Source organism: Ictalurus furcatus, chromosome 14 (assembly GCF_023375685.1).
Source record: "Ictalurus furcatus strain D&B chromosome 14, Billie_1.0, whole genome shotgun sequence".
NCBI lineage: Eukaryota > Metazoa > Chordata > Actinopteri > Siluriformes > Ictaluridae > Ictalurus > Ictalurus furcatus.
Genome location: NC_071268.1, coordinates 20,184,496 through 20,197,694, shown reverse-complemented (window position 1 = coordinate 20,197,694; position 13,199 = coordinate 20,184,496). Strand labels below are relative to the sequence as shown.

General features: G+C 38.8%; 2 protein-coding genes across 8 annotated transcripts in view; both read right to left on the bottom strand.

Moving 5' to 3' along the window:
- Positions 1 to 524, bottom strand: part of glg1a (golgi glycoprotein 1a) — a 33,230-nt gene extending 32,706 nt beyond the window's left edge. For both annotated transcript variants that reach the window (XM_053641241.1, XM_053641242.1), the window contains exon 1: positions 183 to 524. In XM_053641241.1, coding sequence (XP_053497216.1) covers positions 183 to 500 — 318 coding nt within the window. In that variant the 5' untranslated portion in view covers positions 501 to 524. The remainder of the gene's footprint in view (positions 1 to 182) is intronic.
- Positions 525 to 2,389: 1,865 nt separating this feature from the next.
- rfwd3 (ring finger and WD repeat domain 3) lies at positions 2,390 to 12,466 on the bottom strand. Of its 6 annotated transcripts, none has more exons than XR_008387733.1 (14): positions 12,199 to 12,462; positions 11,208 to 11,419; positions 9,687 to 9,943; positions 8,934 to 8,992; positions 8,643 to 8,852; positions 8,237 to 8,328; positions 7,269 to 7,383; positions 6,737 to 6,953; positions 6,461 to 6,611; positions 5,411 to 5,587; positions 4,484 to 4,698; positions 4,164 to 4,227; positions 3,613 to 3,714; positions 3,262 to 3,399 (listed from the first exon to the last, which is right to left on the bottom strand). XR_008387733.1 is itself a non-coding variant. In XM_053642192.1 (13 exons), exons 2-13 carry the CDS (start codon positions 11,417 to 11,419, stop codon positions 2,905 to 2,907), a joined length of 2,091 nt encoding a protein of 696 aa, XP_053498167.1. In that variant the 5' UTR covers positions 12,415 to 12,466; the 3' UTR covers positions 2,390 to 2,904. The 6 variants fall into 6 exon arrangements, 3 of the variants coding, with proteins under 3 accessions (XP_053498167.1, XP_053498166.1, XP_053498168.1); XR_008387734.1 differs by having other exon boundaries at positions 3,268 to 3,399; positions 3,501 to 3,714; XM_053642192.1 differs by lacking the exons at positions 3,613 to 3,714; positions 4,164 to 4,227 and adding an exon at positions 2,390 to 3,075 and having other exon boundaries at positions 3,185 to 3,399; positions 12,415 to 12,466.
- Between the last annotated feature and the right edge of the window lie 733 nt (positions 12,467 to 13,199).

Sequence of the window (13,199 nt, the reverse complement as noted above, 5' to 3'; positions counted from 1 at the left end):
TATCGCACGCATATCCTGCTCCAGATCTGGTTCAAGTGCTAGCTAGTTATGTTAGAGTGGAGAAACATCTTCCTACGCCAGCTGTGCTAACTCAGAGCTGCGCAGATAACACACAGCCAGCCTGCTGGATTTCTACTGGCACACCCAAACTATTATAGCAAGCGACACGGTGCTCTCCTGACCTCTTTCCGATCCTGCAGACACTCCAGCACGGCCAGGTTGTTGTTCCATGAATGTTTGGAGCACAGTCTGGTCACGTCCTCGCGGCAGGCCTCCTCTTCAGCCAGCTTCCAGCCGGTGGAGCTGCGGCGGGACTGAGAGGCCGCTGCTCCAGCCTTCGGCTCGGTCAGAGCACCTCCGGCATTTTTACCATCGTTGGCATTATCTCCGGCATTTACATCAGCGTGAATGCTCTGTGATTTCGGTCCCTGGCTAGAGCGTATGCACGCAGGGATGGCTAGAAGCAATAAAACAAGCTGCACACGTCTACACGCCGCCATCTTCGGTAATCCACCTACGCGTAAACTAGCCTACGGCAGCCGGACGCGAATGATTTGTGTGTAGAGATGAGCGATCCGGAAAAGAGTCGGTTCACTTTGAACGCCGGTCTCGAGGGAGTCAAGTGAATCGACTCCTGAGCACAAATGAACCTAAAAGGGCTGTTCCCACCGGGACGTTTTTCATTTCAGCTACACACGAACTGTTCCACGTCGCGGTGTTTACATTGTCTACATCACCTTGTAACCTCGTAAACGCCAGTTTTAATCATTTTCTCCGAGTATTCACCATTGTTTAGTCCAGTTTTTTTTAAAAAAACGTTTTGCAGGGACCACACAATATATCCAAAAGAATAACAAACCCACGAACCTTCTTAGGATAGCAGCACAGATGTAAGATATTTTATCAACACGTATACCATCCCTGCTTAAAAAAAAACCCCAAGAGAAACCATCACATAAATTCTAACGGTTTCCACTACAAATACCAATACAAACCATCAGCTAACCATTAACATTTTTGTTCCTTAATGGTATCCACTAGAGATAATATACCACCAACAGAATTCAACAAATTACCAGTGAAGAGCGATAGGGACCATTACCATTCCCTTTAAAGCCATTACAATTCCCATTAAAGCCACAAATTCTATGAGGGAGTCTATTTTTTTTTTAATAACAGATCTGAAACATTTTGTACACCAAAAGAACATCCATAGTTTTCATTACAGTAATTAGATTCAAGTGCACCTTTATTATTATTATTATTATTATTATTATTATTATTATTATTATTATTATACTTTAAATAGAATCCATACTATTCAACTGACCAATCCTACAGAAGCCCTATACCGCAAGTTAGGAAAAAACATTCAAGTACTGTATCACTATTCCAAATGAATAACTCATTATTTAAAAACATTATGTCTTTATTTCAACATGTAATTAAATTATCTTGCCACATCACCATACATTTAATGATGGTAACTCACTTATAAGCGTTCAGGTATGTCAAAATGACCCATATGACCACCATATTTATCCATTTAAGTGTTAAGAGTTAAAATAGTATCTCGTTATTCCCACATATCTCATTATTTCGAGTTAAGTCATTATTGACACTTAATTATTTAGAGTTAGTAAGACGTGCTGAAATCAGGAGTTATTAAGTCACAACGAAATTGTGAATGAAAATAATCCAATTTGTTTCACAATTTACGGTTCATAACTTTCCTACCACCTAAAAATCAAGGATTCCTTGGGGTATCCGGACGTATCTTATATAAATAAAATATTTTATATAAATAAAATATTTTATATAAATAAAATATTTTATATAAATAAAATATTTTATATAAATAAAATATTATATATAAATAAAATATTATATATAAACATACCCACAACCCTGTTTTTATCTTCCCATTACAATATTTCTGGACGTCGCAATGAGAGATGGATCAAACGAATCAAAACTTCCAGAAATCGACTCATTTCAGCGGTTCTGTATGAAAGAGTCGAAACAGTATAGTGAATCGTGATTCCCATAATTAGTGTGTTAGCTGCGTCGTGAGTGAGCTGGAGCACAAAGAGGCCACGTAGACGGCATCACCACTCACCTTCTCTACACCAAGTCAAATCACATTCAGATATTAGAAATAACGTTTCAGTGCACATCATCCCTATTAGAAAAAAAGACGAGCCATTTCAATGGAAAAACAAGCTCTCATTCCTGAAACCTTTTCCCACCTCTTACTATACATACTGTGTATAAGTAGATTAAAAGTGTGTGGTTAAAATGTATTTGACTGGAAAATGCAAAATACACAATACTCATTGTTTTTACTGGATTGAGGAATGCCATAAGAGATTAAATGTCAATCACAATAAAGTGTTACATGTACATTTATTAAGAAGTACAATCACAGAACAGTACAAAAAAAAGCATTTACATATATACATTTTCCACCACACAAACACAGGGAAAATGCAAAGGCGCGTTGTTGCGTTCTTAAACAATAATGTATCACGCCGAAACTGGACCAGTTGGACGAGTGTATGTAGAAAATAGGATAATGAAGAGAATTTAAAAACCAGCTGAAAGATACTAAATGTATTTCTTTAAGTGTAACAAACCATATAAATGTCTACATATGCTTTTTATTTTAGTTTTTTTCTTTAACCGTTGCAAAATTGTAGTGGGAAATCTATGGAAAATATTGCAATGCGCATCGTAATTTGTAGGTATGTAAACTGAACAGTCACATGCCCTGCTTTTATAATCCCTTTAACACAATAAAAAATATGCTTTAAAAATATTTCACTTGATTTCAATATAACATCATGTCAAGAGTAAAACAGACCACATCTTCACAGGATCCAACAACAACCAAAGGAGCTACTATCAGAAACTCACTCTTTCTGAACCACTCTGCTCCCATTTATAGATCTTAATCATCTTCTCAGTTAGAGAAGCCAAGTAATGTTCCTGGTTCGTCTCAAAAGGGCAGATGTCCATGACTGGAATGTCTGCAGGAAGTTTCTGAAGCAAGGCTCCACTACTAGCATCCCACACCTAAAGTTAAAAAAAACAAAATAAAAAACAACCATATGGTGTGCATTAGCATTCTGTACTAATAATACTCCATATTAAACACAGTCAAATTGAACACACTTTCACCCACCATGGTAGAATTCGAGCCCTCATCTCCTGCACAAACCAGAGTGGAGTCGGTAGCAGGACTCTTGAACACGGCGTTCTTCGTGAGCAACTTGGAAGACGAGCCAGCAGTGAAGATCTGGACAGGAGAACAGGAGCAGACAGGAGCCTGGGCAGAGTCCTGCTGAGGGCTTCGATTAAGCTCCATCAGAACACAACGCAAAGATGGGTTGGTACGACCTGGAAGTCAACAGCAGGTTAACAGTCTTGCTTTCTGTAGTTTAGTGTTTCCTAACTCTAGTCCTGAAACACTCCTACATGACAAGTCTGATTATTCCTACATTGTTAAATAGCTGTTAATTGCGTTAATAGCTATCTGCTGCTTGTGTGTTCAGCAGGGAGAATAGCAGAATGTCCAGTCAAGTGGACACTCCAAGATAAAGCCTGGTAAACCTTCATATCAAGGTTTCTTCCTTGCCACAGTTGATGCTCGCCTGCTCTTAGGGATCTGAAGATAACTCCATGTTTAGGGCCCCCTGGTGGTTCACAATGTTTCTGAAGATATATTTCATATACTGTCATTATTACTATACTCACATAATACACACTAATTATATATATATATATATATATATATATATATATATATATATATATATATATATATATATATATATATATAGACACACACACACACACATTACCAAACATTTGCACCAAGCAGTACTTTAGAACTTCCAATTTGCAAGACTGCATACAATTAGATCAGTAAAAGAGGACTTCACATACATCCTAGGTTAGGCAGATCATTAAATCTGATATGCACACATTTGACATTAGACCTTTCCTTGAATACAGTATCCAGTGCATGTAACTTGTACTAATTCATAAAGAATTACTTTTTTTTTTTTTTTTTTAAATCGAAGGTTTATGGTCCAAGAACACATAATATTTGCACATTAGACATTTTATGATGAAGTACTGTGAAAGAAATGTGCGTTTACCATTTTCTCAGTTTCATGCTGATTCACTTAAAAGCCAATAAACCATTTAAGGCCTTTATGACTTCTGGAATAATAAAATCATTTCAACGAGTTATTTATTTAGTAACAGCTGCCTATAAAATCTGAAAATATATTAAAATGCAGTTGTTTAATTTAGTTTTCTTGTCTTTTGGACATGACATTTGATAGTGTGCAAAACAGGCCACAAACTGTGTTCTTAGGATTCTTACAGCTAGAAATGAACAACTGCAATCATTATTTGTTTAAATAAACCCATGTTCCAAGGTCCGTTAGTAACAGTTGATCTTTAAAAGGCTCACCTGGTCTGTAAGTGACCAGACAATGTCTGCTCTCAGGTTCCACCTGAATGTCTGTACAGCCTCCAGACTCTAAAGGCAGAATGTGCTGTCGATACGTGGTTCCATCCACCTGCTCCCAAAAACATCCTCCCTCAAGGGAGCCAGCAATGAGGCCACCACAGGGGAACAAGCTGGAGGCAGCACGGGGGAGGTAGGACAGGGATACAACTGGACAACTGTGCATAGAACAACCAGAAATGATATCTTAAAAGGTATGAAGTGTGGAAAATCTCGTCATTGTAGTCCAAGATGCATCAAACGAAAGAGTCCCATAATGTGGCATAAAACACAAAGCAAAACTGGCTTCTGTATGTTGCAAGGACACAAAACTGAAATTATAATAACCATTACCACCACCACCATTGACAATAGACCAAAATTAAAAACCTAACAATTCTTGCTTTGAGACACAGTACAATATGAGCACTTAAGGACACAAGTAAAGCAAAGCATGTGTTATCTACTAAAATTAATTGGGAAGTATTTTTTCGGTAGATGGATGCATGACAGAAATGGACAGCATAAATGAGGCCCTATGAGTAATTTTAGAAATGTACAAAATAAAAAATAAAATCTACTTTAAAAATCCCCTGCATTTTAATTTTTTAAAAAGGGTATCCAAAATGTTCAGCACACAACCAAAACATTTTGGAGGTTTTAGAGGTTTTTTTCCCTTTACAAAAGATTCTTAATGGTTACATGCACAAAAGAAAGACATCAGTGAGAATGAAACAGCCTTGTCTTAAAACACCACATCTACATGTTTATTTGCAAGATCTGGTCAAATGGCATCCGTGTCCCAGGAATGACTAAGCATACTCAGAATACTTGTTACAACGATTTGTAAACGTCCAGAAGCAGACGACTTGTTACAGCAGTTCTACGTACCTGGAACGAAGAGGTGCGAGCTCCTGCACGTGAGTGCTCGTGTCCCGTGTGTCGTACACCCGCACTGAACCGTTGCTCAGCCCAGCATAAATGTAGTTGTTGTTGTCATGGCACCAACAGCAGCTCCACACAGGTTTCCCAGCGTTGTAGGCCTGTACCACAGTGTTGGTAAACAAGCTGTGGAGAAATACACTACTGGTTAAAAGTTTAGAAACACTCATTCTTTATTTTTATTTGTTTCCACATTTTATAATAATAAAGTCATCAAAACTCTGGAGTAACACAAATGGAACTATGGGAATTATGTTGTGATCAAAAATCCAAAATAAATCAAAATAATTTAGTATTTTAGCATCTTCAAAATAAACACCCTTTTTGACTAGAATTTCCAGAAGTGTATTCTTGGCATTTTCTCAACCGATTTCTTGAGAAATTTCCCTGAGATGCTTTTTAAACAGTATTAAAGGAGTTCCCATCTATGCTGGACACTTATCGGCTGTCTTTTGGAATATTTTGCTCCGAATCCTCCGTTTAAAAATATATTTTTTTGTAAATAAAATGTTAGATTTCTAATGAAAGAAATTTCACCGATTTCAAACAATTATTCATATACCTTCAGATCAAATGGTTTAAGATCAAGAGACACATTTCAGTCGGGTGTCCACAAACATTTGACCGGTATTGTACATGACCGCTTCAAAAGACTAGATCGTAGTAATTACACAGCATTTATAAGTTATTGACGAGAACACTTCACGTTATTGGGTGACATATACTTGTTCACTGCCTATGGGCGATACATACTGTATTAGAACACCAAATACATTCGTCATTCTCCAAATATATTTGGTCAATGAACATGTGTGTTTTCCTAATCGTAGGGTCATGTTGCTGCAGTCACTCAATTAACCGTAACCAGACAGCCCTAAAATAACTAGATTATTAATGACTGCTCTGAGACACAGTGCATGCAAGTAAATTACAGCTGCTGTACTGCTTGAATCTGGAGCAATTATATGGCGCATGGGAATAAGGAAATGAGTCTCGTACCTGGTGAGCTTGATAGTATTATCGAAGGCAGCTGAAAGCAGTAGGCCATCTTGCTGTCTGTTGAAGGCAAGGCCTCTGATCTGTTTAATGTGTATGGGAACGTAATGACTGGCTTTGAGATTCACAGTGCTGATTTTTTTCACCCCAAAGCCTGAGACACAGCAGGAGACATCCAGTGAAGCTAAGGTCAACTTGTGTCTGAATACTTATGACAACATATAAAAATAAATAAATAAAGAATTAAACAAACAAATAAAGATTCCTGCATATACACACCAGGGACCAAAGAGGCATGAGGAGAAGGTTGAGAAGCCAACAGGCAACTGAGGGGCTCACAGTAAGACAGCACACGACACCCACCAGCCTGAGAAACAAGGACGGCCTTGGAGAAAACATAATTTCCCCTGCTTGAAGATTCATGTCTCTGAGACAGAGCAGAGGTCTGAGACTGATTCGAGCTGGAGGGCGTCTGTGCCATTAACCTCCTCAGCTCCTGCACAGAATGACAGAGAGAGAGAGAGGAAAAAAAAAACCCCCAAAACAAACAAACCACTCTTAGAGAACGTAGTCTGACGGTATAACAGTGCTATGTTTAAATACACCTGATGACCTTCATTAAAACAACTCAATTTCAGCAGCTAAAATGGCACATTCTGTTTGTTACAGTTTATTTGTAAGTGAAACGTAGAAAAAAAAAGAAATAGACAATGCTCAATACTCAGAATGAGAAGTGTCATGTGATGAGGTGCAAAGGCTTAAACATGAACAGGGAGATGTGAATGAACAGAAGCGTGAGCAGATCTCATACCTGAACCTCTCGGCGGAGTTTCCCACACTCCTCTGTTACAACCTGCAACCGGAGACGACACTGAGCAGATTCCAGCTCCGCCTTCCTCCGCAAACTCTGCTCCTGCTCCAAAGACCTGCACATGTGCACACACACAGTGTGTTTACATGGACAACAATAATCCACTATTAACCCGATTAAGACAATACTGTGATTAAGAAACTACCATGTAAATAGCAATTTTTAATTACCTTAATCTGATTAAGATCATACTCGTAGTAAACATTAATCGAATTAAGACATGTGGAGTATTCCTGTTTTAGCCGCATTATTGACGTGTATTACAGACATGTAAACACCCTAATCACATTATTAAAGTCGTGTGAGAGTTTTCACCGCATTTTGCAACAGGACACAATCACACACGGCAGTGCATTTTACGGCGAACAAGAGAGTTCAGCTGCGTCCCAAACCGCACACTTGCCTACTATAGGCCTGTAGTGGGGAAAAATACACGCATCTCGGTTACTATATAGACGGTAAGTACACGGTTCGGGACGCAGCCCACGGCTTCAAGCTGTTGTCTATTTGCACGTACAGCATGACAAATAATTAACTGCACTTAAATCCTTCGGAAAATTTTTTTTAATAAAAACACCCAAAACTGTATACGGTACCATAACGGAGACGAACTGTATGTTAATACGTGAAATTCTGGAGGGACGTCGGACGGCGTGGCGCGGTGACGGAATGACGTGTGCCGTTAATCTAATTATGTTCTATAACATGTAAAACGGGTACATGAAAGGAGTATTCTAAAAGCGACTCATGTAAACACCTTAAATCACATTATTATCTTACTCAGAGTAAGGTCAATAATTAGATTACTGCTGTCCATGTAAACGTAGTCATAGACACACCTCTCAGTAATTTGATTAAAAGGAAAAAGGTCAAACAAGGGTACAATTTATAATTCCAAATGACTATACCTCTTTAAATTCTCCTGTTCCGTGTTATCCACTGCCCTCAGTTTGTGTGCATATAACAAGACTATATCAGCCCGCTTGGCCTTCTTATTGCACTGAAGAAAAATAGAGCAAAAAGGTTTAAAATCTACAGCTATACATTTTTGTGGGTGTTTTGAAACAATCATAACATACATCATAAATAGCAGAAGATCACTTGTGAATACGAATAAAAGGTATAGCTAAATACAGGGTGCCCCAAAAGTCATCTCACACTGGGCATATTAACACTTTTTAAGCAAAATGCCTTCCAAATGTTTATTTAATTTTTCATAATTTGTATATGGAGACTTTTGGGACACACTGTATCCCACAGTGCATGGTGACCACTTTACCCTCTGTTCTGGTCTTTAATTTGAGAGACACAGACCTGGGGGCATTTGGCTCCTTGGCCCTTCAGCCAGCGGTCAATACAGGTGAAGCCGAACAAGTGGCCACATCTCAACGTGGCGAGACGGTGTTCACCGGATGTGGTCCAAGGTTCGAAACATATCGAGCAGGTCTCGCCCTCTCCTTCATTCTCAGTCACAGCAGCTGAGACAGAAGCTCCTTTAGAGGCCTCTGTGGGTGCTGAATCAGCCTACGTAAGGAAACACAATGAGAGATCAACACAAAGCAAATTTCAAAATGTGTAGGTCTTTGCACACTTCTTACAACTTACCCTGTTATCAGACTGAACTAGAGGTTCGGCCCCGTCAGCTTCAGCAGAAACGGTAGGCTCTGTGTCAACGACAAACGTTTTCTGTTTTAAATGTACGGACTAAACAAAACTATTTAACAAAAACCAAAGCAAGGCAATGCCACATCTTTTAACAAGTAATGCAAATCTACACTTATATGAGCACAACCAGGGCTTCTATAGGCTCAACTGAACTTTTTCATTTTGCAAATCAATCATACAGTAGCCCAACTCTCTCAGTTTCCTCTTCAGACTCTCCTTCACACCGTCAACCAAACATGTTCCCGCCCTATTTCGCAACCATTAGAAATGCTACTTCTATTTTTATTTTTCAAAAATGAACTACCGGTGGAATTATCTAAGTCCAGTGGATGTAACGAGATGTAAATAAGCCTATGCAAAACATCTGTAGGCACAGTCAGGGAGTTGTCGACGTTGGCTGAAACTAGTTGCTTTGATCTGAGCTCAAAACGTAAACAAATACAACCACGCTATGCTCCAAAAACTCCCAAACACTAGTTCTAGTTTCTGAATTGAAAGGTAATCAGAGACTCCTCTACTTCTAATTTTTTAATGTTAAACAAAAATAATATGATAGTTTATCTCCCATTTAGAGAGCCTAGTGCTGCCACAATGACCAAGCAATGACTGGAATCTGAGGACATGATCAAATATTGCAAAAACTAATGCCTGCATGACAATGGGAGCATATCAGAGATGCAGATGAAGGTCTACCTGTTGCATTGGACTGCTGAAGAGGAGGGGAGACCAAAGAAGCAGGCTGGCTGGTGTTCAGTATAGCTGCAACATCTATGGCAGGTACTGGAGCCGAGGTCTCTCTGTTCTGTCTCTCCTCCTCAGAGTCGCTCACCTCTTCTGTGCTACCCGAGAGAGACTCTGTGTCACTTCCTGCCGACACCCGAAGCAGAAAGTCTAAAGGGCCTCTGTTCAAATGTGTAGTCTGTGTTGAGTACTGGAACCGCAAACCTGCTCTGTAAGTAGAGATTCAGGGTACAATGAAAATAACACACTGGCCGAGAATTACCTAGCATTGTACCACACGTTAAGCAACAAAAAAAAAAAAGAATTGTTAAAATGGCTCAAATATAAATATCCCAATCAAAAGGAGCCTAAGGACTGAGTTCTACTTCTGCATCTGGGAATCTGGCAACACACGAGTGCACAGAGACGTTCACATTGGTGTCGGTCAACATACTACACAAGTATAGTGAACATGTGCATTAATAGGGTAGAGTTACATGCATCAAACCAAAATGTACAGAAAACAAAAACCATAGATTAATGTCTCACTTTTCTGTAAGGAGAATGGATAGAGGATAGTAACGGACATGAAAGAACAATTTAGTTATGCTGTACATTCCTGGTTATTTCTAGCAATTTTATGCTGAAATGTGCGTCATTGATTTTATTCTAGCACACCCTTGGATCGTCTCCCGAGGTTTTCTATATCTCCTGCCAGACAGTCATTTCACTGTTTAGTAATGCTTGAAAATGGGCCATAAAAATCCTTATAATGTCATACAGTTTCTGCCAACCAATTCTAAACCTGCTTCATTTTACATTTAGGGTGAAGGATTTGCACGTTTCGGTGAATTGTTATTCTGGACTCATTCCAGCCCCAACGATAGCCACTAGGGACGGGCGATATCGTATGGTTCGCGATAAACCTGTAGAAATTCTCCCCACAATAAGAATTAGTCTTCCTGTGATAACGATAAAGCCTAGTTGATGATGTATTTCTGTGTGAGACGGTCTGCGACCCATACGCAGCTCACGTGCAGAGAGAAAACAAGTACGGCGGAAGGCGGACGTGAAGCTGAGGAGGAGTTTATCGCTAAACGAGAAGCTGCCTCTACAATCTGGAACTGGTTTGCTTACAGAAAATCAGTTCTACTTTTAGATCAGTGTTTGTGTTTCTGAGGCTCTCAAGATCACAGCTATCACATGTAGCTAAAAACAGTGGTGAATCGTTCTATATTTATATCATCACTGATATCGTTATCGCAATAAATACCAGAAAATATTGTTATATAGTTTTAAGTCCATATTGCCCATGCCTAACAACTACTATACTTCCCTGCTCAACTAGGCATTGTGTGTTTAATGCACAGCACTGCTCACACTGCATGTATTTTGGAAGCTGCACACCAGCTCCTCTGGGAACTGTGCTCATCCATGAATCCCATTCTCTAAGTCTCAGCACAATTGTGTGACTGTATGAGATTCTCTGCACACCTAGCCCTCCTTCTCCTGACAAACTGAGTTGTCGCGAGCCGTGGCCTGTTAGTAGGAGCCATGCTTCCTCCTTCAGGTCTCCTGTCTGCCTCTTCATCCTCTTCCACATCTGAGCTGCTGCCAGAGTCAGGGATGATGATGGGGACCTCCAGACCAACAGAGTCAGCTGGCCCTACTGGTCTGAACTGCACTTCCACCTCCATGTCTTCCATCTAGACAACACATTGACAACCAAATTAGACAGAAAAACAGACAGCCAGGAAAAGGGTACCGCATATAGAGCTTGTTGTGCCATATATTTATTTATGAGTCAATATGACTGTAGGAATTTAAACGAATAGGACAAGCCTTCAAAATGGTAGCATGCCAACTTAGCCAGCTAAACAAACGTGCTAACTTGAACAGCTAACGTGCAATTATCTGAACTGTCACAGCTTCAGTTCGGTTTCATGAAATGCATGAATTCCAAATATAACTAAAAGGACATGAAGTGAACCGTGCCGGGCTTCCAAGCGGTATCGGACATAAGGAGGAACCATTTTGAAATAACGTTAGTTAGCCATTTAGCCTTAACTAGCTTAGCTAATTCACGACACTAGAGTAACTCAGTCGAGTAAATTAGCTAGATAGAAATGAGTGGCAGATACATTAGATTAATTTAGCCTTTTTATTATTATTATTATTATTATTATTATTATTATTATTATGTTATCATTAGTGTAACAACAGTTTAGTAGCAAGCCGAGCCGTGACCAAACAACTGGACAGCTAGCTTGCTAGCAACGTATAAAGAACTACTAGTTAAATAAAAACATAACGCGCTAAGTAGCAGAGTCTTAGCTTGAACAGAAAGGTTGTGTCGTCTGTTTACATGTCTTTCTGATATGTGATTGTTCATTAATAACAAATAACACATTCTTCTGGCTGTGTAAACACAGATCCGGCTAAACTAGCAGAGCTTAAGTTAGCAAAGATATTACAAAAACACTACCTTATAGCTCGCTTTTAACACTCGTTCCACGTTAATCAACCATCATCCATGAGCTGATCGACATGGGCTTTAGGGTAACTGGACTACTAGTTGTACAGACTGGTTCTCAAAATAAAAAATGTATAAAACCAGGTCGCTTTCAATTCCACCAGCTGTGACGGCTTTACTAACATCCAAAGCCCGCGCCAAGCTGTAGGTCCGCCTTTCTCTACTCACGTGTAATCGGGCCGCAGTCCAACACGATTCGTTTAACACTGGAATAAAGTTGGTGTGACGTTGAACGTTCGATATTCGCAGATATGCGGAAATTAAGGGACCATCTCTAAAGTTACATACGACATTGTTATACACGATTCTAACTTCAATAGCATTTGAAGGGAATGAATTACAGTCATATAACCAACTGTAAAGTGTCCATGTAGGTGTCAGGTATGACGCACACCTTTTAGATTTTTGATATTTAATAAAATAAACTATTAAATCATATATTTAAAAACATTTCATATCATAAAATCATATATTTCACTACCGAATGGGCCCATACACAAAATATGCCACAATTTAAAGCTCAATAGCATTTGAAGGGAATGATGTACAGTCACAAAACCAACTGAAAGTGTTTGACTAGGTGTCAGGTATGACGCACACCTTTTAGATGTTTGATATTTAACCCTACAATGCATGAACCAAAAAAACCTTCACCAATGCATAAAGGGGGTCAAAATGACCTGTACTGGATTGAATGGTTTTCTTCAAAAAATAAATGTCCTATTAATGAAATTATATATATATACATATATATATATATATATATATATATATATATATATATATATATATATATATATATACACACACACACACACACACACATACACACACACATATATATATATATATATATATATATATATATATATATATATATATATTATTATTATTATTTTTAAGAATTGATAGTGTGTGTGTGGTTGTCTGTGAGTGGGAAAGAGAAAATCGTG